The sequence below is a fragment of the Enhydra lutris genome, unplaced genomic scaffold (assembly GCF_002288905.1).
Source record: "Enhydra lutris kenyoni isolate GAN:26980312 unplaced genomic scaffold, ASM228890v2 scaffoldscaffold22, whole genome shotgun sequence".
Taxonomy (NCBI): domain Eukaryota; kingdom Metazoa; phylum Chordata; class Mammalia; order Carnivora; family Mustelidae; genus Enhydra; species Enhydra lutris.
In genome coordinates this window covers 16,973,594-16,999,613 of record NW_019154106.1, presented here as the reverse complement: position 1 = coordinate 16,999,613, position 26,020 = coordinate 16,973,594, and the positions used below count along the sequence as shown (strand labels likewise).

The following is a 26,020-nucleotide window of genomic DNA, read 5'->3' as shown; positions in this document are numbered from 1 at the left end:
TCAGACAGGGCAAGGGGCTGAGTGAGGGATCGGAAGTCCACGACCAGTATGTTTAGCTGCCCTGATCTGCCAGACAGCTTGAGCCAGGCCCTGGGGTGCTCCCTGGGGAGTCAGGATGCCGAGTAGGTTATTCCTGCCTGGCCCCTGGGGGCTTTTCTGGCAGGCCCTCTCAGCCCTGGTGAAGCTGGGTCCTGCCTCCTGATCTGTGGCTGCGCGGGGCCATGGGAGCCGGCGGTGGAGCCCGGGTCGCAGAGCCAGAGACAGTCCTAGAGGCAAGGGACTAAACTTCCTGACAGAAAGGGCAACTGTGGTATGCATCGCCTCCCTGCCCCCACTTCAGGCTGAAGCCGGGGCAGAAAGCGGTGAGAAAGTTCTAATTTTAGCCCAAAGCTAGGGCTGAAAAGAAGGAGGCTGCCCACGGCTGTGCTGTGCTGTTGTGGGCCCTGGGAGCCCTAGCTTGTTAACTGCGCCTGGCATTGGCCATGATAACTGACCGTGCAGCCAGTAGGGACAGAGTTGCCCAACCCCTGAGTCAGAAATGGTGAAGAGACTGTCCCCGTGTCTTCACCTTCAGTTGGGATCCCCCCGCGCAAAACGAAGTGTTCACTTGCCCTGTGTGTCATGATGGCGTCCTGCCCCTTTAAAGCATCTCCCCGCAGAGAGCTGCTGTTGCCAAGGCAGGGGTAAACCCGCTTTTGAGTCACTTCGGCAGAGGCCCTGCCAGGAGCCCAACCCGAGTAAATAGCTCTCTTGGGCTGATCCCCTCTCAGAGTTTCCCTGGGATACTGCTCCTCTGTGGTAAGCAGTTGCCCAGTTTAGGGCGGGGAGGAGCCAGTGAGAGGCTTCAGGGCCTTCTGCCTGGCCTGTGAGGGCCACTTGGGCGATGGCCTGGCTCCCTGCGGCTCAGGGCCTGTTTGTCGTCACCGGCTTCACACCGCTGCTCAACCCTGCAGCTCTGGCCCTGCTCCCCCACCGAGGGCAGGCACTGAAGGGAAAAAACAGGCCCCACTGAGGCCACCATCACCTGATTACAATCAACAGGCAGGCAGCAGACAGGTGCAACTTGACCTTGACCGCTACGCCCAGAGAAATTCTAGCCTGCCCTCCCAGTGACAAACCATTGTCTTTAAATTGTGGTGAAATACACACGTAAATTTTACCATCGTAAACTTTAAAGCACAGCAAAACCTACTCAAGAGAGAAAAGGAAAATTGGTTCTCTCCCTAGCCTCGGTGGGACTGGGTGGCAGGTGGAGATAGCCAAGGCGCTCAGGCTGAGGGGAGGGCGGGGAGAAGCGCATGGTCACACTTCCAATCGTAGTGTGGCTTCCAGTCGTAGCCGCTACACGAGGTTGGGACCATCTCCTCATTCCCTTGTGAAACAGCGGTCATTCTAGTCACCACTGGGCAATCGCTCTGTAATGTCCTGTTTTGGAGCCTCAGAAAGGAAGAGACAGTCTTCAGGTGGCCTGAGGATAGGGTGGAGGGTGATGGCACCGGGACTCAAGCCCACACTCCTGGCACCACAGTCCCCTCTGTTCAGGACCAGAAGAGGCCTTGGTCATGGGACACTGCCCTTGCCAACCCATTGGGATGCTGCACACAAGCAATGTGGGGGTCACCATTCACACGTTCAGGCCTGGGCGATGTCAGAAAGCGGCTTCATACCCACTCCCAAGGGAACGAGACAAGGACGGGGTCAGGTGGACTGCAGAGGGGACTTCCTGAGGCCCCACCTGCTCAGCTTCCACAACCACACACCTCCCGCCGTCCAGAGCCTCCGGGCATGCTCCCTAACATCCAGGTGGGCAGTGTTCCATCATCCTTTTTTATTGAAATACAAAAAGTGCAAAGATGAAATACATGATTGGTGCCTAGAAGTTACTAAGTGTGAATGTGAACACTTGATTCACAGTACTCTCCCCCTCCCCCGGGTAAGACCAGTGGGACAGGGGACACGAGAAAGATCAGAGAGATCTACGAGGCTCCCCAGTAAATGGGGCTGTGCAGAACACCTGATAGACAAAGGAGGACAGAAAGCAGAAGCCTGACTCAGGCCAGAGACGCAGGGAGCCACACAGAACCAACAGCTACTCCAGGCCCACGGGAGTCCTGACGTGCTACCGTCCTGTGGGGGAGAACCCAGTGAGGTCAGGGCCCAGGCCACACCCACAGTGCAGATGGGGCTGGGCTGGTCCATGAGGGCCCCCACAGTACAGGCTCTGGACAAGGCTAGGGGGGCAGGGCCACTGTGCAGGAACCTCCCTCTGCTGCCAGGGGACAAGGCTGCAGGAAGTGGGGTCCCCAGCGTTCACCAGGAAGGTGTGTAATTCTAAGGAACACAGTGGGAATGAGTACCAATCATCCAGGTCCAGGTTTTCTGAAAGATGACAGGGCCCTGGGGCCCAGAGACCCTGGGGGACGTTGCTAGAACTCCCCCAGCAGGGGTTAACTTAATTAGCAAGGTCTCTGCTCAGCCTCTTGAGGAGTCACTAGCTGGAGGAAGAAGCCACAGGTCCGGAGGCACTGAGTCACTTCCAGCCAGGGACCAGTGTGACCTGTGACCCCACCACAGATCTGTCCACAATTAGGCTGAGGATCTGTGCAAGTGGGAAGAGAGGGGAGGCAAGGCATGGGGGGCTGAGACTGTCACTGGCCCAACCAGACACCGGGGGCTTTGGGGCAGGAATGGAGTGACTGTTTCAAATGGATACTGGGCTCAACCCTATCATCCAAGCTGCCAGTGCTGGCAGAACCAGGGGGCTGGGACATCCTGGGGGCAGCATCACTTGAGAAAGGCTGACCCAGGATGTGTGCAAGAGAAGCAGGCAGAAGCAGGAAGCAGACTCCGGCCTTGCCAGTCCTTAGCCGTGTCAACACCCAAGGCTGAACCTCTAGAGGGGAGGACAGGAGCAGGCGGTCGCACACAGGCCTTCACCCAGGCAGGGAGGTGCCTCGGTAGGGCGGGCCCAAGCCAGCCCAGCTCAGCTGCTTATTCCCCAGCGGCCAGAAGGGGAGGACCAGGCCCAGCTACCAGCCCAGCTGGCAGGGAGTTAGGCCTCCGCAGTAGCCAGGAGAAGAGAGGCAGGAGAGGGAGGAGAAAGTGGGGAAGCAGTTGCTGGGGCCAGTCTTCTTCCCGCTGGAAGAGCCAAGGCCAGCGCTGCAGAGCCTGGCTAGGAGCCAGGGATCCAAGGAGGCAGTGAGAAGTATAAGGCAGAGAATAATGTCCCGTAGTTACAGCGCGGCCTCCGGGGCTGGTGAGGCGAGCTGGACAGAGTGGGAGGAAGAGCTGCCCAGTTGGCTGGCCCCAGCTTCCAGCTCCCAGGGCCTCACGGCCCCTTCCTGGGCAGGAGCCCCACGCTCCCGTAAGGCTGAAGCCAGGAGGAAGAGACCCCGTTGGGGCTCTCCGAGAAGGGGCAGCAGGGCAGAGCTCAGAGGCCCCTGGAGTCAGGGCTGGGGAACAACTCCCCGTGGTGATCCAGAAGGAACTTGGTGAACGTGTTGATGGGATTAATGGCTTTGAGGGTGATGGCAGCATCCTTGGCCCACAGCAGGTTAGGGCCGAAGACAACAGCCAGGTTAGTGTTGGTCATCTTGTTCTGGTCACAGTGGGCAGAAATCTGTGGAGGGAATTGGGGCGCTCCAGCAGGAAGCCACGGACCCTGCTTCCCATGCCCAGGAGCGGTGGGCTGGCGGTTTCTTCTCCCGCCCTCCTCCGGGCGCATCTCAGAGGCCCTGGTCTCACCTGCACCAGGAAGGCAATGAGGAAACGAAGCACCTGGTAGTTCTCCTCAGGCAGCGCCCGGAGTGCCTGCAGCGTCGCCTCCACTCTCTGGCTCTCATCAATGTCTGCAAGGAACCAGGGCCCAGGTCACAGCAACCGGGGACACGAGCCAGAACCGAGACCCGCCCCCCCAGCCTTTTCTTGGCCGACAGGCCAAACCTGCCTGCTCTGAGTCCAGGCCTGACCCCAACCCAGCAGAAACAGCACAGAGCAGGGGAGGGAAGGGCGGGGGCACTCACTGAGGAAGCCCACGACGTGGGGGTACAGGTCAAAGGTGAGCAGGGGCTCAGGAAGCTCCCGGAGGAAGGTCTTGAGGATGACCGCGGGCAGGTGCAGATCATTGTAATGGTCGAAGTCCACTGGCAGCCCTAGGGCGGGGGGGGGGGGGAAGGAGTGGGCCTAGCCTGGAGGCTAAGCAGAGCCCATTGCACCAGCACCCCCCACCCCACTGTGGAGCCTCCTCTCGCATAGGCCTTCCCCTCTTGCTCTGTGACGAGGGGACCGGGTAGAACTGGGCCCCCCAGTATGCACTATAGTGACTCCTGAAACCCGGGACCCGGAAGCCTGACGGATGAGGCAGCAGGCCTGGGACAGCCAGGCAGGAGTGGGACCCCTGCAGTCGGGCCAAATGCCACAGAATGTCTAGCAGGAACAGAACATGGGGCCCTTGCTCACAGGAGAGCAGAAAGCAAAGATGTCCCCTCACAGTCACATCCATGTCCCCAGCTCACCAGCCCCCCAGGATCCGTACTGGCCCTGTGACCCCGGGCACAGCCCCTGACACTCACCCATGTTGTACTTCTGCTGTACTTCCCGTACCACTTGGGTGTTGGCCGACCTCCGGAAAATCCCCTCAGTGGTGAGAGCTGGGGAACAGCGGGGCCCCGGTGAGTCTAGGCTCCGGGGCAGGGTGTAGACGCCTGGACCCGCTCAGTCTCGGGGCTCCAGACAGGGTCGGTGTAGGCACGGGTGCACGTGCGGCCTCTCAGCCCTCCCCTGCAGCTTCCCGAGGGGACCTGGGAGGCCGAGCTGAGGAGGGGCCTGGGGTCAGGGCTGAAGGGGAAGGGGCAGGTCCTGGAGGCCCTGTGGCCAGCGAGCGGCCTTGGCACTCACCGTGGGCCTGCAGGTGGGCAACGGTCTCCCGGAGCACAAGCGGAATGGGCTCCTGCTCTGGGTTCTTCTCCTGGAGGCTGTTAGGAACAGGGGCAGTGAGCAGGGTCTGCCACCCTCTGCGGCCCCCACTGGCCAGGCCTGCCCGCCTCTCCCCTACTCACTGCTGCAGCGAGACCCCGAACTGCTGGTTGGGCAGAGGGGGCCGTGGCGGCATGGGCTTGGGGGCGGTGGCAGGGCTCTTCTGTGTGGATTTGAGGAAGTCGTCATACCTTGGGGAGGCAGATGGGAGGGTCAGGCCGCCAACCTGACTTTGCAGTCACGTTGGCAACCCTCGTTCGTCAGGCGCTCCCTGTGCGGCTGCACAGGGTCACTTCACCCAGGCCGCCTGGCAGCCCTGCACGACACATGACCGAGCCAGGCAGGGCTGAGGGGCTGCAGTCACAGAGCTCTTTAAGTGACAGAAGGGGGACCTGAACCCGCGCTCTCTGACCCCTGCGCAGGCTCTTCGTCACTACCTTCACCTCCTCTGCTCATCCGGGGCTACTTGAAGCTCCCTCCCCCTTGGCTGGCATGTCCCCCCGCCCCTGCGAGCCTGGCACGCACTTGAGCCCCCGCCCCCGCCTCACTTGAGCACTTGGCGAGGGATTCCCAGTTGCTCCAGCTTCACGTGCTCGCTCAGCTCGCTCAGGTAATTGACATAGAAGATCTTCTGCCCGAACTTGAAGCTGCCGGCAGAATAAAGGGCATGGGTAGGCACCGGTGGGCCCATTTCAGCAGGCTTCCACCTCCCCCTCAGCAGCCCCCCGAGATCAGACACAGCTGGGCCCCATGAAGGCCTGTCCCCAGAAGGATTGGCTGCCTCAGGTGTCTGATTCAGAGTTCCAAGGGAAGCACGGGGAGGCCGCTGTCCTCCCCAATCAGCCTCCTCACCTAATGATGGGCTTAAAGAGGATGAGCAGGGTCTTGATGAACATGGTGGGGTGCACGATGTACAGGGCTTTAATATTCTTCTTGTACCTGCAGAGAGACACCAGGAACTCAGCAACGGGTGTGGTGCGAGAGGCACAGAGCTAGGTTCTTTGAGTGCACTTTCTGATCTGCGTACTCAGGGAAGGCCTAAGAGGTAAGTGCCATGGTTGTCCGATTTTACAGACTAGGAAACAGAGACTCAAGAGAGGTCACAGAGCAAGGAAGTACAGAGACTGGGATTTAAGCTTAGGAGATTCCAAATTCAGGTTCTTTGCTTTTACCCAGGGCGGGCTTGGGGGTGGAGGTGGGGGGAGGGGGGACCTGCCTCCTCCCCCCCCCCCGCCCCCCCACATGGAATAAGATCCTGAGCAGGCAGAGGGCAGCGGTCCACGGCCATTTGCCCACGGGCCCCAACCCACTTGCGGTCAAACTCGCGGTAGGCGTCCCGGAGCCAGCCGAGCGAGGGCTTGTTGTCGCTGGTCAGGCCGTGGTGCAGGTAGAGCAGCGTATAGTCGCTCTCCACGTACTGGTCCAGCGTGTGCTTCAGGTATCTACAAGAGCAAAGCCCCACTCAGGCCTAGCCTCGATTCGGGGGGGCCCTGGAGGCACGGCCTGGCACCGCAAGCGTCCCCCGTGTCCATCCTCCACCTCCCCACGAGCCCCTCTCCTGCACTGCCTGTTCCGGCTGCGGAATCACCCGCTCTGCTGTGCGGAGGAGGCTCCGGGTGGCGGCTGGGCTGGGCGGAGGAAGAAGAATGAGAACAGCAGCCCTGGCCAGAAGCCAGGAAACCAGGACTGGAACTGGGGCCCTCTCGCATACCCTGCAGAAAAATGGGAGTAACATTCCCTATGGGACCGCCCCGAGGCGATCATGATGATGACAGACATCATTCATCAATATTTTATCTTTTAGTGTCTGCCAAGCGCTCCACATACATTATCTCATGCCTTCCTCGTGTAACGGCTGGGGCTGATTATCCCCTCCTTCAACGTGAGGCCAGCGAGGCTCAGAGAGGTTAAATGCTAAATCAGAGTCACCCAACTTGCTCTGGAGGCTGGAGCTGAACTACAAGTTCACCCTGCTGACCGGACCACACCGGCAGGCATGCGCCGTGTTAAAGCCGGATGATCACTGCTCCACGGGAACCGAGCCCTGGGCACACTGAAAACTCCACAGCTTACAAAGGGCTGTGACATAAAAAGACAGCGTTCTGCAACTACAAGACAGCAAAAACTGCAGTGACAACACAGTCATCCTTTGCTGGATGTTATGACCTTTTGGAGGGCAATAAAGTGATGTTTATCAGAAGCTAAAAAAAAGTCCATGCTCTTCGACCCGGTAAAAATACGTCCAGGAAGTCACCCTAAAGAACAATCGGAAATAAGCAGAACTGTTTTTGTAGAAGGCTGTTCACAGCAGCCTGTTTTACAACGAAAAAACATTTTTTGAGCAGCAAGCTAACTGTTCAGGAACAGGGAATTGGTTAAATACATTACAGGCCGTCTAGAAATAGGACACCTTGCGGGATGTTTCTGCAAACAGAAGCAATCTGTGAAATCAGGTGTCAAGAGAGTGCTTACCCTCTGGGGAACCTGCTAGAAGAAAAAAGGGAGGTCTGTGGGTGTGGACGGGTGTATTCAGTTTCTGAAAATTCGTCAAGGGGTACGCCAATAACATGTTTTGTTTTTTTTTTTAAGATTTTTTTAAATTTATTTGACAGATCACAAGTAGGCAGAGAGGCAGGCAGAGAGAGACAGGAGGAGGAGGCAGGCTCCCTGCTGAGCAGAGAGCCGGACACGGGACTCGATCCCAGGACCCTGAGATCATGACCTGAGCCGAAGGCAGAGGCTTTAACCACTGAGCCACCCAGGCGCCCCACCAATAACATGTTTTTAAAAGATGTCTTGGAAGTGTGTTTAGTGCTCAGAAGGTAACGTTATGGGAGATAGAGGTGACTACACAAAGATTTGTTTACATTATAGAAAAAAAATAGGTGAATACACGAAAATATTAACTGTAGTTTTCTCTCCGGGTGGTAGGTTCATGGGAGATTTTATTTATCATTGTATTTTTTCTTTAAAGCTACTTACAATTTTTTAAATCCTTGAAATCTGTAGTACTTTACAAATGTATATGATGGCATTTCATGCATATTATCTTACCAAATGCCCACGACAACCCCGTGAGGTGGGCACAATTCTTATTTTTATAGGATTCAAAAGAGAACTGCCCCCAAACACACAGCTGGTAAGAGGCAGAGTGAAGCTTAACTGGTCTTCTGAATCCAAGCTTGGGCACTTTCTCTTCCAACCCCCAAATGTGGCTGGACGGCCGGGAAAGGCCTTGGCTGCAATAATGAGACTGACCCGCGAGGAAAGTGCTGCCCTGCAGGCTGGGGAGGGGGTGCAGGAAGACCCCCTCTAGGAAGGGATGGGGGGACAGACAGGACAGATGGCGGAGGGCTTCCAGAAGTCAGAGGAAGAGTGGAGTGGACTCACTCAGCAAGCGCTCTCCTGAAACCTGGGTGCTTTCCCATCTCCTTCCTCTGACTTCCTCCCACTCCGACTATTATCTGGCCAGGAGTCTGTCACCTGCCAACTCAGTTGCTGTGCATGAAACCGAAGGGTAGGGTGTGTGACTCAGCCGCCCTCAGGCTGAGCTCCCTGGCCTGTTCCTGGCTGGGCCATGTGATGGGCCTCAACAAGGCTCTGCCTGCCTGGCTGGGGGGCGACAGGAGAAGGGCTCCGGAAGCCTGACAGAAAACTCCCACAAGGCTGGAGAGCCTCAGGCCTGGCTCATCAAGCTGTGGACTCTGCACTCAGGCCCTTCCCCTTCTGCAGCCGCACCCCTGGCCTGTCCCTGACCCCTCCCCTTCCACCCCTACTCTGTTCCACACACAGCCTGTCCCTGACCCCTCCCCACCCCTACACACACACCACCACCACCCCCACACACCCACCCACCCCCCCCCCCCCGGCACACACAGACTGTCCCTGACCCCTCCCCACACACCCACACACCCACACACACTCACACACAACCATTCAGGATCCCGAAGAGCTGGTAAGGGCAGCGCAGCCACCTTCAGTTTCGGGGAGTGCTTTAAAGAGACGAGGAAAGACGTGCAACACGCTAACTGCACACACACAAAGGGGCCTCAGGAGAAGTCTGCTAGGGCTCTGCCTCCATGGAGGTCGGGCGCGCGCCGGCAGCCTGCTGCGGCTCAGTGATGAATGCTCATCAGAGCAGGGTCTGGCAGGCGCACCTGGGCGGTGCAGTTGGTTAAGACTCTGACTCTTGGTTTCGGCTCAGGTCATGATCTCAGGGTCGTGAGATCGAGATCTCAGGGTCGTGAGGTCGAGATCTCAGGGTCGTGAGGTCGAGATCTCAGGGTCGTGAGGTCGAGTCCCATGTCATGCCCCGTGCTCAGCACAGAGTCTGCTTATCCCTCTCCCTCTGCTCCTCCCCCTTGTCTCTCTCTGTGAAACAGATAAAATCTTAAAAAAAAAAAAATGGGAAAGAACAGGTCTGTCAAACTCCTGCTTTCGATCAGCTTTCAGACTGGCATTCAACTTCTAGACCAGCCAGAGCTAGTACACGTATTTGCCAACAGGACCCAGACAGGTACAGAGGCCACTGGCACCAAATCTGGCACAAAAAACCCCAAATCATTCATGTAAACGATGAACTGTAAGCACAGCACAAGCGACACATCGTCCCCACCAGCCCGCACCGGGGGACAGTATTTTACTTTTCCAAGCATGTTTGCGGGCACTATCTCCACCCTACAAGGAAGGAGGGCTGCATTTGGACGCCCTCAGTGAGGGATGAAGACACCTGCCAAGGCTGCAGTTCCCCGGACTAGAAACAGGTCGGACGACACCTAGCCCAGTGCTCTCCCCAAAATGTAAAGAAGAGCTCCCTTGGGAGGAGAGGAGAGGCGTGGAGGGAGGCAGCTTGGTACCTCTGGGTACCACTGGGCATCAGGCAATGGTGGGGGAGGGGGGTCTGGTCACCTGTCCCACCACCATCCCTGTGGGTACTCACCCCAAGAGTTTGCTGTGGTCCAGCTGGTGGCTCGGAGGCATCCGGCAGGCACTGAACACAATGATCTTCCGCCCATACTTGTCGTCTCCTAGGTGTAGAGAAAGTTGAGCGGTGAGTGGAAGATCAACGGAGAGAAGTGGGGCGAGGAACTAAAGGGTGCCAGGCCCAGAGACCCAAGCCACGTGGTAGAGGGGCCAGAGCGGCCGACACACAGCCTGGGCAGCTGTCTGCACTCAGGCATGTGTTGCTGAAGAAAGAGGGACAGGCTACTCTCAGGGCTACTGAGCTGGGGTCTAAAAAAAATAACGTTGACTCAAAGTCCCACCTGGCAGAAACACCCACACGCCCATCAATGCGTGAATGGCTAAAGGAAATGTGGTCTATCCATGCAGGGGGATGTGGGTTGGTCACAAAAAAGGATGAAGTACTGATCCATCCTACATTGTGAATGGACCCTGAGAACAGGATGCTAAGTGAGCTAAGTGAAAGGAGCCACACCCCAAAGGCTACCTATTGTATGACTCCATTTATGGGAGTTATCTAGAATAGGCAAATTCACAGCACATCTGCGGCTGCCAGTTGCTGGGAGGAGGGAGGTTAAGTACTGGCTGTTTCTGGTTACAGGACCTGGCGTGGGTAGGGATGAAGCTGTGTGACTAGACAGAGGTGGCTGCACCCCACTGTGAAGGTCCGAAATAGCACCGATTGTGCATTTTAAAATGGTTAACTAAAAAAATTGAAAGTCACACCCACCCAAGCAATTGTGACCTTGCCAAACAGTCATCTTAAAAGCCCATGATTGGGGGCGCCTGGGTGGCTCAGTGGGTTAAAGCCTCTGCTTTCGGCTCAGGTCATGATCCCAGGGTCCTGGGATCGAGCCCCGCATCGGGCTCTCTGCTCAGCAGGGAGCCTGCTTCCTCCTCTCTCTCTGCCTGCCTCTCTGCCTACTTGTGATCTCTGTCAAATAAATAAAATCTTTAAAAAAAAAAAAAAAAAGCCCATGATTGTTGCAGAAGCGTCCCCTCTCAGCAGCATGCATTTGGAAAGCGTCTTGATGCTGCCTTCTCGGCAAGTCCAAGGCCATGGAGAACATGGGAGTAATGACACTGGTCTCATTTTTGACCACTAGCAGCACTTCCTGATTTTATTACTAGGATTATAACCACACTTGGCTCTGACTTCTGGACATTCCTAAAAATCATATCCTTTCTCATTAAGGATATTCAACAGAACATGGAGTTCAGAGGCATTTGTAATGCTTTGGAAAAATGCTTGTTTGGCTGTAATCGCTCAGGGGTGTTCGTCTAAAACTGGTCACTATTTGATGGTCTGATCATCTGGCTTTGTTGGGAAGCTGGGGAGCTACTGCCCTCCAAGGTGAGATGCTCTTCCAGGGTCATCACAGACCAGGGACACCAAACAAAGCTCTATAAGGACAAGGCTTGGTCCCCACTCCATGTCCCAAGAACCCTCCCTGCATCTTTACCTTCACGTCTCTCCAAGGACACCAAACCACAACTGCCTAACTGCCATTGCTTCAGAGGCAAATGAAAATACTTATATAACACATGAAATGCATGGACTGTGTTCTCCACCCACCTCTGCGGACTAAGGACCACCCCTCCCCCTGATGCCTTGCTGAGTGTCCTTCTCCGTATTTAGTAAACCATGATCTTGATGCTTCTTCTCGGTCAGTGACTTAACCCAGAAGTCAGTACTTTTCCAAAGTGGTTGCCAAGGCTCTGACCCTTTTCTGCAGGGCTGCGGCAGGACTCATCAGAGGGGCTGAAGGAGGCTTCTGGAATGTGGGCAGCGTGGCCCCAGGCCCTGCTGGCTGCATGGCTTGGTGCGTTGGCCTGATTCAGCACCTCACTGCCAGCAGTCTGACTACCATGTCCAACCTCTAGATCAGCCCCTCCGACCAGCCCATCTCCACCCAAAATACCCCAAGCCTAGGGAGAGGCTCTGCTCTTCCATCTGAAAGCTGCCCCAACTTCTAGCTTTGGAGAATGACGAACACTTACCTGCCCGCAACTCTCCTGCCTTGAATCCTCCTTTCCTCCTGAACTCCACCCCAGATAAACAATCTGCCCCCACCCCCACCACCCTGTAGATGTTCTTTAGAATGACTTGCAGGACTCTCCAGGCTCGACACCATGCACAGTTCCAACACTGATGTGCCTGCAACCCAGTCCACACCAGGCAGCTTTGGGCCTCTGCTGTTTCTCTTGCCAGACAGAACTTCTCAAGACAATTCCGCAACCCTTCTCCAGACTAACTCCTCGGAACCCTTAAGACTCATTCCAGGCATGATCTCCTCCCAGAAGCCTGTGTCCGCTCCTCCTTCCTTTCCCCAGACAGTTTAGCTGAAACGTTTTCAGGGCTCCCATCTCTGTTGTGACACTTTGACTCTTCTGCAGAATTGTTTATGTGCCTGTCCCCTACACTGGTTTATGAGCAGGGATCACATCTCACCCATCTCAGAAATTCTAGTGCTGGTCCCGAGGCCAGCCCGTGGCAGGTATTCGAGAAACCTTTGTGCTGGAAGCCTACACAAAGTCAGCGGTCAGCATTACAATGCACACCTCGTTCTATTTCAGAGTTTGCTCACCATGATATCTAGGTTACAAGACCGCTTTAGACAGTTTCCCAAAGCCTGGGACAGAGGTGCTCCAGACTTAGGAGCAGAGAAGCCTCTGCAAGCCGCCCGAGAAGGTGCAGCGGGATCCAACAAACAGTCCGTTTTGAAGAACCACATGCCACCTGCTTTCTGTCACACCCTCGCCTAGATCCTGAGCTGCTGGGTTCCCTCCAGCCGAGTAGGGGTGGCTCTCAGGCCTGTTCTGAGCTCTTCCCATAGGCCCTGACAGGAGAAGGAGCAGACTGGTGAAGGAGGGACAAAGGGTCAGTCTGGTCAAGCCAGCCTCATGCATAATCTGGAACCTCAGAAACCCCTGGGCCTTCTGCCATGAGCCTGTGAGGGGAGGGACATCTGCCTCCTCCCCTCTAAGTGGAGGAAAGACCCAGAATGAGGGGAAAAATGCAGGGAGGAGCAAGGGGCATTCCAAAAGATTCTTTTCATCCTTCCCCCAACATGGAGGCAGCCCTCACTGGCTGGCAGGTTTGAGGGCTTAGCCAGGACAGGAAGTCCGAGCTCACAGGGCTGTGGAATTTAAAGAGCTGGTAACCGGTTAAACAAGCAATTGAGGTGAGGGGCCGGGGCCCGAGGCTTCCTCAGCTGGCCTCAACACCTCATAAACGGGAAGCTTTGCTTTCTCAACCGGGTCTCCACCAAGGTTATGATGATCAATGAAAAAATACGACGCACACATACCCTAAGACAAGAGGTCCACGTCACTCATATTCTCAAAGAGGACTCTGAACAGTTCTAAGAACCCCTTCACTGGACTGTCTGCTCCCTTACTGAAGTAATGTGTGTTTTTCCTCACTGAGTCCTCCAGGCTGACCACAGGGCTTAAAAGTGCCTGCTGGATTCTGTTGGATGCGGATGGGGGCAAAAAGGGTGATCGGTAAGGTTCTGGACAGCAAGACTCTCAGACAAGCAAGGAACAAGACGCGGGTGACCCCAGGGCCTAGCCGCCGTCCTCCCCTCCCTGGAGTGGAGTCCCGTTGCTCAAGTTCTTGGGTGGTTTGGCACCCGCCAGCACACAGGGCAAATATGTCGCTACGCAAAGCAAGTGTGAAAAGGAACTTCCCTCCTGACCTCAGGAGAGAACAGCCTAAGAGGAGAGGAGCTGGGAGCCCTGCTGTCTCCAGGGCACTGGGGGCGAGGGCTCGATGAGAAGACGCGGCACTTGTGGAAAGCACCAGGAAAAGAGCAAGCTGCCTGAGCAGGGAGCCTCTGCATTCCCCGGACACCCATCAGGACCGCTCCGGGCCGGCCTGGGGGTTAATCAGCAACAGCGCTGTCCTCCCGCAGGCAGGCTGAGAACCGCTGGACCAGCCACCGACTGCGCACAACCTGCAGCGTGGGCCCGGGGGGGGGGTGGTGCTGGGGAGCTGGGGCCGGCTCCCACATTCGTCAAACTGCTCAATGGTTGGGAATACTGCAGCCGGCTAACACCAGGTTGGTGCTTGGAATCTGCTGTGGTAGAAATGACAAATGCTACGAATAAATAATAGTCCTCTTTCTTCCCCTTTCCGGAGAGCGAACTGTTAAACGTTTGCCAGCACAACACTGCTAAGAACCCATTCGGACTGAGTCAAATCTGACGGTGGAGCCGGACAGCTACCACCAGCATGGAGGACGCAGGCTACACACGAGTTGGGGACGACACCTCACACCTGCCCTCTGGTCCAATATGGGCTCTTTCTCCAGTTTCTAATGCTGGGAAACTGGCCTCCCAGGAAGGACATCACCATAGTCTCATCAAATGACATCCGAACTCTTCTCAGCAGTCAGAGAGACACAGCCATGGGGACACCCCCACCAGAGGGGCCCTGAGCCAGCACTAAGGCCAGCTTTTCCCCACAGGACATGGCCTCTCAGTCCCCAGGAGCCCCTTTCCCTTTGGGCTCTGGAGGTGTCCCCAAATGGCACCCCCTGTCAAACCTCCTATAAAAACACTTTGCTATTTCTGGCTCCCAGGTACCACCAGCTCCCAGCTCCCAGGAGTGGGGCTGCAATTAAGCGGCCACACCACTGCCCCCTCCTGCCCCCCAGCCTCTACCAACAGCCCTTCTTGATCCACAGCCCAGAGGCCAAGCACAGACAGCCAGGAACACACCTACCTGGCTGGGCCCCCTCAGGCTCATCACACCCTGGGGAAACAGAAACATGCTGCAGCAAAGGGGTCACCCGGGGCCTGGCTGGGGGCAGGTCCCCCCTGCTCTGCCTGGTGTCTTGGCCACACCAGCCAGGAGGATAGAAACTATGTTATATCTCATCAGATACCCACCCCCATGCCCCAGGCAGGTCCATTTAGGGAAGTGAGGAGAGAAACCTTCTGAAACCTTCGGGTGACTCTCCGGTCCCCAGGTGAGGACCAGGCCCAGAAAGAACTCTCAACCTTACTTCTGCAGGGGTGAAAGAAGCCGAGGCCTCCGACTCAGGCCAGGGCAGGCAGCAGGAACACAAATGCCACGGAAACACTGCTGACATGAGGGGCAACTCTTTCAACGGCCCCGTCCCTCTTGGAGCCTGGCATTCCGAAGAGCTAGAGTTCCCTGTGGCTTCCCTATGGCCAGATGCCTGCAGGGCCCCCTTAGCCCGTGCCACTGGGCTCCAGGCCACGTGCTGCCTGGCTTCCTCTGCCTGCCCCAATGCCTCAGTGCAAGGCCATGCTGTGGCTTACAGTTGCCTGTCCTCACCAGTGAGGACAGACAACCATTAGGGAAAAGACAAAGAATCCTACCACTCTGGTTTCCTCTTCTAGTAGTAGTAGGACCCTAAGGGCAGAAATCAATCACCAACATCCTTGCTACCTCCCCTGCTCTGCATTCTGTGTTACGAACAAGAAAGTGGGAGCTCGCTGAGGCCTAGCCCCAAGGGGAGCTCCATACCCACGCTCAGCACAGTAGCACATCTGCCAGAAACCTGATGCTTCCAGGGGGTCATGGGGCCCCTCACTTCTAGAAGGAGGCTCTGCCGTTCCAGACTTCCTTGGAGGTAGGTTTTTCACCAAAAGGAACCAGTACCTCCCTGGTCCCCAGTAACTGATGGGGTGGAAAAGTGGACATCAGGGCAAAGGGAAGGGAGGTTACTAGCAACTTATTCAGGGTCCATTATGTTCTGACTCCCGGCTAGGCCCTGACAGACATTTGCTGCTGTAATCCTCTCGGCAATCTTGTGAGGAAGAAATGAGCTCAGACAGCAAAGCTGGGAACAAACCACTCTCCAACTTCAAGGCACAAAACCACATTGCCTCCCACATACCATCAGCCAACAGAGACAACGGGGTCAGAGGTCAGGATGTGACTGCCGGGGGAGAGACCAAGCAGCCATCACAGTCAAGTCTGTGATTTTAAAAAATTGTACTCAGGAGCCCCAGGGTCAGGGGTGAGACCACAGGAAGGGTCCCTGGGCCCCGCCCCAGCCCCATCTCTCCCCCTGTGGCACGAGGGCCAGGCTTCCTCAGGCTGGGAGTGCAGACCAGGAGGTAAAAGGTGCTATTGTGGGTGTGCTCACCTGCCACCTCCACAATCTGGTGCCGGGCGATGTCGTAGTAAGGGTCATCCCACTTCAGGTGAGTGACAGGTTCCGGGGAGCTGCTTTTGGAGTCATCTGTGGAACACGGCAAAGTCAGGGGATAAGCTGGGGGGGCTGGCAGTGTTCTCCCTGAGACTCGTGTTCTCTGATCTTCCCCTCGGTGGGACCTGTGCTCCCAGCCCCACCCTGGGGCTACTCTGCTTGCCCTCCTCTTGCTCCCCTGGGGTCTCCCTTCAATAGGAAGGGAGTCTCCCCTTCTTCTTCTTTTTTTTTTTTTTAAATATTTTAGTTTTTTATTTGACAGAGAGAGTAGTCAGAGAGGCAGGCAGAGAGGGGGGAAGCAGGCTCCCCGCTGAGCAGGGATCCCAATGTGGGGCTCGATCCCAGGACCCTGAGACCATGACCTGAGCTGAAGGCAGAAGCTTAACCCACTGAGCCACCCAGTTGCCTGGAGTCTCCCCTTCTAAGGCATGGAAGGCCGCCTGAGATCCAGAAGCGCCCACCTGACTTAGGAAAGTCGGGCATTTCGTCCGAGGGCCAGTTCTTCTCATCAATGGAGGCGAGCTTCAGCTGGTTCAGAGCCTGGCTAGTGTCGTCCAAGGTCAGGTCGTCCTGCAACTCTGAAAGCGGGTCCATGACCAGGCCTGTCCCCCACAGCTTCACTCCACAGAACCTGAAGAGAAACCGGGGGTGGGGGGGGCAAGTCAGGGACACCCTCATCTCCCTTGTACCTGCTACAGCAAGCCCTCCTGCTCTCACTCATTCCTCCCCCAGCCTCCCCTGTTCCTGTTCCTGTTCCTCAACGCATCGCATCCTGGCCAAGAGCTCCATGTTGCCCCGGATTCTCCGCAGTTTAGGCATGTTGCCAGAAAAGGCGGCTGGGACAGAGGATGGTGCAGCTTGGGGCCTGCCCTCAGGTCCTCCAGCTGGCTAGGGACGAGCCGTGCCAGGTCCTGTGCTGCCCACCACCCACCTGGTACAGTCATGCAGTCCCAGCTGCAGAGGGTAGAAAAGTCCATGCCCCTCTCCTCAGGGGTCATTGTGCACAGAAGCGTCCCAGGCGCCAACGGTTACAGAGGTGAGATGTTGCAAGCATCTAAGGTGTACGGGGATGTTCCAAACCCCCTTTGTGAAAAAGGTTAATTGTGGCTCTGGCTACTGCACCTCTCACTTTTGGCCCAGGGAAGAGGAGGTGGCCAGAGACCCCAGAGTCCCAGAAGAAAGGCCATGGTCGAGGTGCCCAGCCGTGTCTGCACCAGGACAGAAAAGGCTGGTGGAAGGAAGCAAGGGCTGGAATCTGCCTGCCAGTCACAGCAGGCAATCTGTAGCATCCTGGGGGCTCCCGAGCCCACTCCTATACATAGGGAGCTCCTGACACCAGTTTTAAGATGGGAAAGGTCAAGACACTGCCCCAAGGATTGGCGAAGCACAGATGGGGAAGGGGAAGCCCACAGCCTCCAGAGCGCTGAGTCAGAGGAGGTGAAAACCAGACCCGTAGCTAGAGCCGACTGAGAGGGAGAGGAGCTGGATGCCAAAGCTGGGTTTGCCCAGGTCTGGGGCTGGTAGTAAGGATGTGGCTGCGTGAAGCCCCAGGGGAGCAGCTTCTTCTCGGATTGGATTCAGTCCACTCGGTGCAGCCCCAGAGAAGAGGCTGCTGTAAGCCCACTACATTCCTGGAGTCCAAAAATGACATATATGGTCAGAGAATCGGCAGGACAGATAAAGAGTGAAAACAAGACCAGGCATGGGGAGGGAGAAGAGGGGAGAAGTGCCAGTTAGGATCCAGAGCCTGAACACCTCTGGGTTCTGAGGCAACATGACAACCTCCGGCACACGTCACCTCACAGCTGAGGACTCTGGATGGTAAACCGGCTCCCTGTGCCTAGCAACAACCAGCCTGTTACCAGGGAAACCGCGCTGATTCAGTGGCAAAAGCCATTCCAAGCTCCTGAGCCAAAGCCAAGCAGCCAAAGAGCCAAAAGGCTATACAAAAACAAAAAACCGAAAAACCTTTCTCTTCCTTTCCTCCAGCCTCTTACCCTTATTCCCTCCTGCTGCATACCACCAAAACATAAGTCCCTTTCATGAGCGCAGAGAAAGATGACCCTCTTTTATTCGGGCACGCACTTCTCCCAGTGAGTGTTGCTGTGCCCCACGCCCCATCTCACCCACTCCCTTCAAGCCTCCAATGCAGGCAACCCTAAGCCGAGGAATCCACTCCTGATTCATCACTCCTTCCCCCATTCAGCCAGTTGGCTGTGAGTAGTCCCCCAAAAGGGGACTCCACTGGGTAACTGGGACGGAATTCAGCTCACAGTAACCCCCGTTAGGCCTGAACCTTCTCTCTGTGCCTTCTCTTCTGTCACTGTCCAGGCACCAACTGCCCATTCGCCCTGCCCACAGCTACCCCAAGAAGTCTTTCCGCACACCGTGGGTGTCCGACGCAATGAAAAAGGCAGGGGATGAGGTCTGTGGAGAACTGGATTATAGTCCTGCTTGAGCCAATGAGTTGCAAAGATACTGGGTAAGTCTTTTTCCTAACTAGACTTAAATTTCCCTATCTATAGAAGCACAGGCTCCTTCCAGAAACAGAACTCTCCAGTATTCTAAAACACTTGCACTAAAGCGAACAACAGGATTAGAAGGAACAGCTGCGAGCTGAAGTATGTGTGAGAGGAGACGGACACCCTCTAAAGGGGAGTTGGACTTGAACTCCACCTCTTTTCCAGGAACTCCACTACTTTGTCTGTTCTTCAGAACTGACCCCTGCCCCCATTCCATAACCTCCTTTTCCAGCAAAACTAATCACAGTTGTTTCCATCTCCCAGCCAGACTGGCCTCCAACCCACAGCTGCTTCCCTCTGGGAGTCCTGAAGTTTGGCTCCCTCAGTGGGAAGGTGAGGGAAGCTGGCTTGGGGAAATTCTAATTTAAAGCGGTGGAAATGAAGTATCCTGGCCGCCTAAGGCTCCAGACACCTACAAGCCCTGTTCCGCTCTGTGCAAAATATTCCCTGCTCTGAGATTAGTATTTCCCTTCTGTATAGGTAAAACACCTACTTATACAAAAACCTTTGAGAATCCTTCTAGGCAGAGTTTTTAACCTCTGGACTTCTCTGAAATTCTGATGAAATCTGTGGGTATTTTCCCTAAGAAAACCCAGCACACATATGAAATCTTTTATGCAATTTTAAGGGGTTCACAGTCCCTCTGAGAATCCATTTAAGACTCCCTGACCTATTCAGCACATAGATGCTGTCATTTGTTGAATGACTGAATGAATGAAACCATCTCCTAAATGGAGAAGAGAACCAGTATTTGTTGAGGGCCTATGTAGCACCATAAAGTAGACAAATTATCTTTTAACTTCACAACAGCACCAGTGAGGTTTACTACTAAGTCCATTTTACTCTTAGAGGAAAGTGAGGACCAGAAAAAATAAGCAAATTGTTTAGGTAGGTCATACAGCAGAGTCAAAATTTTAATCTATGTCTGTATAAGGTGGTCTCTTGATGCAGGTCAATTCCTCAAAACTTCTCTAAATGAGTGTCATTCATGTGATCCTGAAGGTTCAGAAAGGGCCCATAAAAAGATAAAATAAAGCCTCTCCCCTTATCTTCAGCAAGAGCTCAGATAACAACTTGAAATCGTACTCTCTGGCACTGGAATCACCCTCCTAGTTGGGGCCCCAGAATTGCGAAAATGCAAATCCCACGACACAACAGCAAGGCTTTCAACTACAAGTGCGTTTGTCCAGAGCTTCAGGGTTTATAAAACCCCTACTGGGTGTAATTATCTCATTGCAGAGATTAAGAAATAGAGATGAAACCGTGGCCTAGTTAGCGGGAGGCTGGAATACTTCCCCAAATTTCTTGTTCTTAGAGTTTCGCCAGATCAGATCAAAGAGACTTCCCCTCCCCATCGGCTTGCTAGATGACTGCGATCTGACCTGGACTCTGCTCTGGGAAGTGCAGGAGGAAACCAGCGAAGGAAACTCAGTCCTGTTACTGCAGACCCGGGAATGGGGCTGAATCCCTGCAGTGGGAAAGCCAGAATTCTAGGCCCCATCCCACTCCTGCTCCCACCCTCGGATCTGCTCGGATCATCCCCCTCCGGACCCTGTCCCTTCCGGTGACCTGTCTAGTCCCTTCCTCCCCCCCCCCCCCCCCCCCCACCCAGGAAGACCCCACGCCCTGCAGCTCACCGTGGTCGGGTACTGCTCCCTCTGCCACGCCTGTCTGTCAAAGCTCGGCAAACATCCGGCTCCGCAGTAGAACGGGAACCGCCCCCTCCCGGGCGCCTCACTCCACAACCACTTCCGCCACACCTCCGACCCACTTCCGGTTCGCTGCCCGGTCCAAATATGGCTTTCCAGGATCCCCTCCCACTTCCTGCACGTGCAGGTCTAAGTGCCGGGGCTGGGGTCGGGGGGTGGATGCCTTCGAAGGGAGAACAGCATAAGTGTCCGGCCCGTCCCTCCCAAAAGAGGTGGTTGGAACAATTAGTTCCGCTTTTCTGATGCTGGAATCCCTGATGGTCCTCTGGAATCCTATGGTTCTTAATGTTCCCGGACGGAGTTTTGCCTCGCCGGTATTCCCCAAATCCCGGATCTGTGCACCGATGAGTCTGACTCTTAGCATTCTTTCCCGAAGGGAAATTTGGAAGCCAATGACTGTTTCCGGGAGGAGCGGAGAAGAAGACGTTCACTTCCGGCGGAAGGAGGCTTTTCTGGAGGGATGGAAGAGTCGGAGGAGCTGCTCTCTGAGGGCGAGAAACTGCAGTTGGGTTAGTGACCTGCGGTGTCTCCGACCCTCGGCCCTGGCCTTAGATAGACTTAACGTTCCCTGCCTGGTCAACTCTCTATCTACCACAGGCACTTTTCTTCCCTAGCCCGGGATCTTTCACCGTGCCCTCAGAAGTCTCTGGGGACTTTAGAGTCCTCAAACCCCCTCAAACCTCCGATTTGTCCACGTAGAGCCCTTACAGATCCCTCAGACTGCCGAGGCCTAACCGGATCTGCGGTTTCCCCTCGCACCTGTCCCCACCCTCACGACCTCTCGGGCCGTCCCCTCACTGCCTCCCCATCTCCCTGCAGCTCCCGACCCGCGCCCGGACTTGAGATGGATCCCTTCTGGACAAGGCTGTGCTCGGGGCCTCAAAGACTTCCCGCCCGGGCTGACCCGGGCCGTCCTCGCTCTAAAGAGCCTGCCCCGGGGCTTGGCCCTTGGCCCTTCACTCGCCGAGGAGCTGCGCTTAGGGGTCTGGTGTGTCGGGGCCCCCCTGCAGCCGGGACTGCTCTGGGGGCCGCTGGAAGAGGAGTCTGTCTCGGAGCAGAAGGGTGAAGAAGTGAAACCACGGCAGGAGGAGGTATTGAAGGCTAGGACTTGTCTTCTCCCTGACTGAAATTTTGGAAGCGGTTCAGTCATCTCTGGGCCTTCTTCGGTTCGTTAGAAAAACCAGGGTACTTCAAGACATGGGCCATAGTTTTGGCCCTTCGCTCCAGGACTGTCTCTTCCCCTCACTTGCGGTAGTTGAGGAAGCAGGTGCAGAAAGTTGCTGAAAGCCACATTTATGGTGTCAGGAGTGACGAAAGCCAGGAGCAGAGGTGTTTAGAATTAAAAAGCCGTGGAGTCAAATCCCATCTTTGTCACCTAGCTGGTGAAATGACGGGTCTCATTCAACTCATTTGTAAGATAAAGGGATGGCCGGTTTTTTTCTTTATTTGAATCTTTTGGGGTTATTTGGAGCAATAGTTGAGATAGTGCAGGTCAAGGGTTTCGTGGCATAACAGGTCTTAAAAAGAAAAGATGATGTACCTCTTACTCCTTTTTTTGGTTGGTCCTCGCTGGAAGGCAGTATTGTGTTCAATTTAGTAATTCTCCACACAGTGGGAGGGAGGTGAGGGGAGTAGTCTTTTGGTCTTTACTTGCTGAAACATCAGACAACACAGTCCTGTGAAGGCAGAACCAGAGACCATTAACCTTCCAGGGGTTTCATGTTAGATCTGTCTCAGGAAAGGTTACATCCTTCCCCCACCCCCAACCCTGGTCCCCCCAAACACATGGGAGAAGGACTCTTATTGGTTTATTTCAGGACGTGTCACTAGGCCCATGGGGAGACGTGTGTGCTTGTGAGCAGAGTTCAGGCTGGACCAGGTAAGTTCCAGGAGAGTATGTAGTGAAGATGGTCCTTTTTGAGGCTTTCTGTCATGGCATGAGACAGAACCAGAAGCCCACTGTAATCCCCCACCCAGTGAGTTTTTGCAGCGAGTGTTCCAAGGGCACGGGGTCTTTAGGACTCGGCCTGCCAGCAGCTGGGGCTTTAGGGAGGGCCACCTGAAGAGGGTCTCCTGAGCTAGCTGTTCCTCTGCTTTGCAGTTTGGTGCAGCGGGGCAGGCTGGAGAGTGAGGGGAACGTGGCCCCGGTGTGGGTCAGCGAGAAGCTCCATCTGCAGGTGTACCGGGTCGTACTGCCGGGCTCTGAGTTGCTGCTGTGGCCCCAGCCTCCCTCCGAGGGCCTGAGTCCCACCGAGCCCGGCCTAGAGGAAGAGGCAGCCATGGCTGTGGTGACGGAAGTGGACTCTGGTGTTCAGCAGGAGGTGGACTCTGCATTGCAAGATGCAGCAGAACCTTGGACAGGTATGTGGCAAATAGATGCTAGTTTCTCAGATTATCACCAGAACACCCTGTTGACAAGACAAAAGCAAAGCTTTGGTTCACGGAGATAAAGGAAAACATGTTAGTAGGTTTTCTGAGGGGAAGGGTGAAGCCTGAGTATTTATTGACATTTTGAAGCCTGGTATAAGGTGGGTCTTTCAGTGTGGAGTGGGGGCGGGGCTTGAACGGGATTGAATAAAGGATCATGACATGATTGTTGAGGATCCATGGACCCCAAGCTAGAATTTTCAGGCAAGAGGCTCAAAGAGTCTTGGGGGCATAACCTGTCTTTTGATGCTTTCTGTTGCAGAGTATGGGTCTTTTCCTTAGAATGAACAGTATCAGTATTTGCAACTTTTATCTTCCTGAGTAAGTTTTCTGGAATAGTAAGGTCATGTTGATGAAGACAGCAAGCTGTGTATAAGGTTTCCAATTTCTTATATTTCTTCTACTTGGGGTGGGGGTAGAGGTCTGTTTATTTTCAGATGAGCTGAGGTGAAGAGATGGTGGCCTCATTCATCCTAAGTGTGTGTCTTTAGAGGGAGAATAGGGACCTCTGGGGTAGCCTTCTCTAGGACGCTGGAGGTTTGGAGCACCATGGTTCCCAAGAGTGCTTCCCCAGGAGGCACCTGAGACTGGACATGAAGATAAGCACAGCCTGTGGTTCATGTTCCAAGGAAGAGATTAGTGTCCTTGCCCCTGCTGAAGTTAGGGGCTGAGTAGGAGGAGACACATATTCTTAAGATTCCCTGGTAACACCACTGCTACCACCTGTTACAGTTTCTCCTAACCCTAGCACCCTACTCTTGTTTTGCAGATCCTGGTCACCAGTCACCCCACAGCGTTGAGGGAGAGAGTATAGTAAGCCCTGGACTTAAGCCCCAAACCCAGGATCAACTTTCCAAGGAGAGCCAAGCACTTGGTCTGCCCCCTCAGGATGGTGGCCGGGAGGAGGAGGACCCACCCCAGGCACAGGAGCCACCTGAGCCTCCGAGCAGCTCTGCTCCCCAGCAGGGCCCAGAGAACAGTGAGGCCAGTCGCTCGTCTTCTGCCAGGGGCAACCAGCTTCATGCTTACCTGGTCCGGAAGTTACGTGGCCCCTGTGGTCAGTGCCCTCCCAGAGAAAAGACGTCAGAGCCTGGGGCCCAGCAGGCTGAAGAACAGCAGCCCCCTGGCTTCCCTGCACGCTTGCGGACCCCTCCTGGCCCAGCAGGAAGCTCCCCAAAGCAGAGGCGGCGGTACCGCTGTGGGGAGTGTGGCAAGGCCTTCCTGCAGCTGTGCCACCTGAAGAAGCACGCATTTGTGCACACGGGCCACAAGCCCTTCCTTTGTACTGAGTGTGGCAAGAGCTACAGCTCCGAGGAGAGCTTCAAAGCCCACATGTTGGGCCACCGCGGGGTGCGGCCCTTTCCTTGCCCACAATGCGACAAGGCCTATGGCACCCGGCGAGACCTCAAAGAGCACCAGGTGGTACATTCAGGTGCCAGGCCCTTTGCTTGTGACCAGTGTGGCAAGGCCTTTGCCCGCCGGCCCTCCCTGCGGTTGCATCGCAAGACCCATCAGGTGCCAGCTACCCCTGCCCCGTGCCCGTGCCCTGTGTGTGGGCGGCCCTTGGCCAACCAGGGCTCCCTGCGGAACCACATGCGGCTCCACACGGGGGAGAAGCCCTTCCTGTGCCCACACTGTGGCCGGGCGTTCCGTCAGCGGGGCAACCTGCGTGGGCATCTGCGACTGCACACAGGGGAGCGCCCTTACCGCTGCCCGCACTGTGCGGATGCCTTTCCCCAGCTGCCTGAGCTGCGGCGCCATCTTATCTCGCACACCGGGGAGGCCTACTTGTGCCCCGTGTGCGGGAAGGCCCTTCGAGACCCACACACCCTGCGCGCTCATGAGCGTCTGCACTCGGGAGAGAGGCCCTTCTCGTGCCCCCAGTGTGGCCGGGCTTACACGCTGGCTACCAAGCTGAGGCGCCACCTCAAATCCCACCTGGCCGACAAGCCCTACCGCTGTCCCACCTGCGGCATGGGCTACACCCTCCCCCAAAGCCTCAAGCGGCACCAGCTCAGTCACCAGCCCGGGGCACCCGCCAGCCCACCCTGTGTGCCTCCCACTGCTTCTGAGCCCACTGTGGTACTGTTGCAGACTGAGCCAGAACTGGACACCGGCGGGGAACAGGACGTCTCCGCAGCCCAGGACGTCTTTGAGGTCACCATTTCTGAGAGCCAGGACAAGTGCTTTGTGGTACCTGAGGAGCCAGGCCCTGCCTCCAGCCTGGTGCTCATCCATAAGGACATGGCCTTCAGCGCCTGGGCAGAAGTGGTGGAGGTGGAGACGGGCACCTGACCCTCCCCCCAACTCCCCCAGGGGAGTTCTGTATAAAGCTAGCGTTTTCTAGCTGCTGGGCGTCTGCGTCTTTCTGTTTGGGTTTCCGGATGGAATTTAGTCTACTCTGAGAAGGAGGGGAAGGATTTCCCTTCCTGTTTATGGACCACCACATTGTTTCCCGACTGTAAGGTAAACCTGTTCCAGGTTTAAGAACTTCTTATTGAGCTCAGTAGAGCTTGTTCTGCTGCTTTCCCCAGGAGCTCCTCAAGGTGTTTGTTCTTTAAACGTGGCAGAAGTGACCCTCCCCTCCCCCATCAGGTAGTCCGGTAGCTGGCAGGTCTGCTGCCCTGCTGGGGCGCTTAACACTGGGATCATCACTCCCCTGAGCCCCCTGAGGGACAGGCACTTCCATCTCAAGCCAAATGGAATGACTTGAGGGTTAAAAGGACTGAAAAGCAACTGGGGAAAAAAAGACCAGATGCTGAGCTCAGCTCATGGCTCACAGTTCTAACTTGGGCTCTGGGTGGTTTGGGCAGCCTTTCTCACCATCTGAGGGCTGTGAAGTTGGTTTTCTTTCTGTGCCGATAGACACCAGGCTCCTGGAGGCAGCTAGGGGCAGATCTGGAGCCTTTGGAAGACTTGGCCAAAGGCAGCCCTTTTGAGGGAAGGAATGAACACGGATTTTGCGTCAGTAGCGGGCCTGGGCCACCCTGGGTGCTGGGACATAGCTATGCGCCAGACGGGGAGATGTCCTTTACAGAGGTCATGATCTAGGGCGGGAAGCATTGGATAAGAGTTTGCAGAGGATCACTAGCTGGTGCTGTGTGGACCTGTTACATGGGACGCTTAACCTCAGTCTGGGGCATCAGGGACAGCGTCCCCAAGGGATCGTGATAATAAACATTCAGCCCTTGTTGTGGACCAGTTCTTTGTGTTTATTTATGTAATCCTCATAGCAGCC

The 26,020-nt window shown here is 55.7% G+C and overlaps 2 protein-coding genes across 2 annotated transcripts; one reads left to right on the top strand and one right to left on the bottom strand.

The window, feature by feature from the left end:
• Positions 1-1,807: 1,807 nt before the first annotated feature.
• Positions 1,808-20,337, bottom strand: LOC111150036 (Rho GTPase activating protein 1). The gene is made up of 13 exons (XM_022507356.1): positions 20,284-20,337; positions 16,586-16,755; positions 16,062-16,157; positions 9,914-10,001; positions 6,285-6,416; positions 5,827-5,913; positions 5,523-5,621; positions 5,058-5,165; positions 4,897-4,973; positions 4,572-4,649; positions 4,023-4,151; positions 3,745-3,848; positions 1,808-3,619 (listed from the first exon to the last, which is right to left on the bottom strand). The coding sequence occupies exons 2-13, from the start codon at positions 16,716-16,718 to the stop codon at positions 3,431-3,433; spliced, it is 1,320 nt and encodes a 439-aa protein (XP_022363064.1). The 5' UTR covers positions 16,719-16,755; positions 20,284-20,337; the 3' UTR covers positions 1,808-3,430.
• A 463-nt stretch (positions 20,338-20,800) lies between these two features.
• LOC111149631 (zinc finger protein 408) lies at positions 20,801-25,128 on the top strand. The gene is made up of 5 exons (XM_022506809.1): positions 20,801-20,864; positions 21,175-21,446; positions 22,173-22,234; positions 22,457-22,716; positions 23,552-25,128. Exons 1-5 carry the CDS (start codon positions 20,816-20,818, stop codon positions 25,075-25,077), a joined length of 2,169 nt encoding a protein of 722 aa, XP_022362517.1. The 5' UTR covers positions 20,801-20,815; the 3' UTR covers positions 25,078-25,128.
• Positions 25,129-26,020: the final 892 nt, after the last annotated feature.

What these genes read in the sequence shown, in the direction of transcription:
- LOC111149631 (XM_022506809.1), top strand. Translation starts at nt 20,816, where the DNA reads ATGGAAGAGTCGGAGGAGCTGCTCTCTGAGGGCGAGAAACTGCAGTTG. An exon ending in TGAAACCACGGCAGGAGGAG is followed by an intron (nt 21,447 to 22,172) that starts GTATTGAAGGCT and finishes GGTTTATTTCAG; the next exon opens with GACGTGTCACTAGGCCCATG. An exon ending in CAGAGTTCAGGCTGGACCAG is followed by an intron (nt 22,235 to 22,456) that starts GTAAGTTCCAGG and finishes TCTGCTTTGCAG; the next exon opens with TTTGGTGCAGCGGGGCAGGC.
- LOC111150036 (XM_022507356.1), bottom strand. Translation starts at nt 16,718, where the DNA reads ATGGACCCGCTTTCAGAGTTGCAGGACGACCTGACCTTGGACGACACT. An exon ending in TTCGGGGTCTCGCTGCAGCA is followed by an intron (nt 4,974 to 5,057) that starts GTGAGTAGGGGA and finishes TGTTCCTAACAG; the next exon opens with CCTCCAGGAGAAGAACCCAG. An exon ending in TCATTGCCTTCCTGGTGCAG is followed by an intron (nt 3,620 to 3,744) that starts GTGAGACCAGGG and finishes TTCCCTCCACAG; the next exon opens with ATTTCTGCCCACTGTGACCA.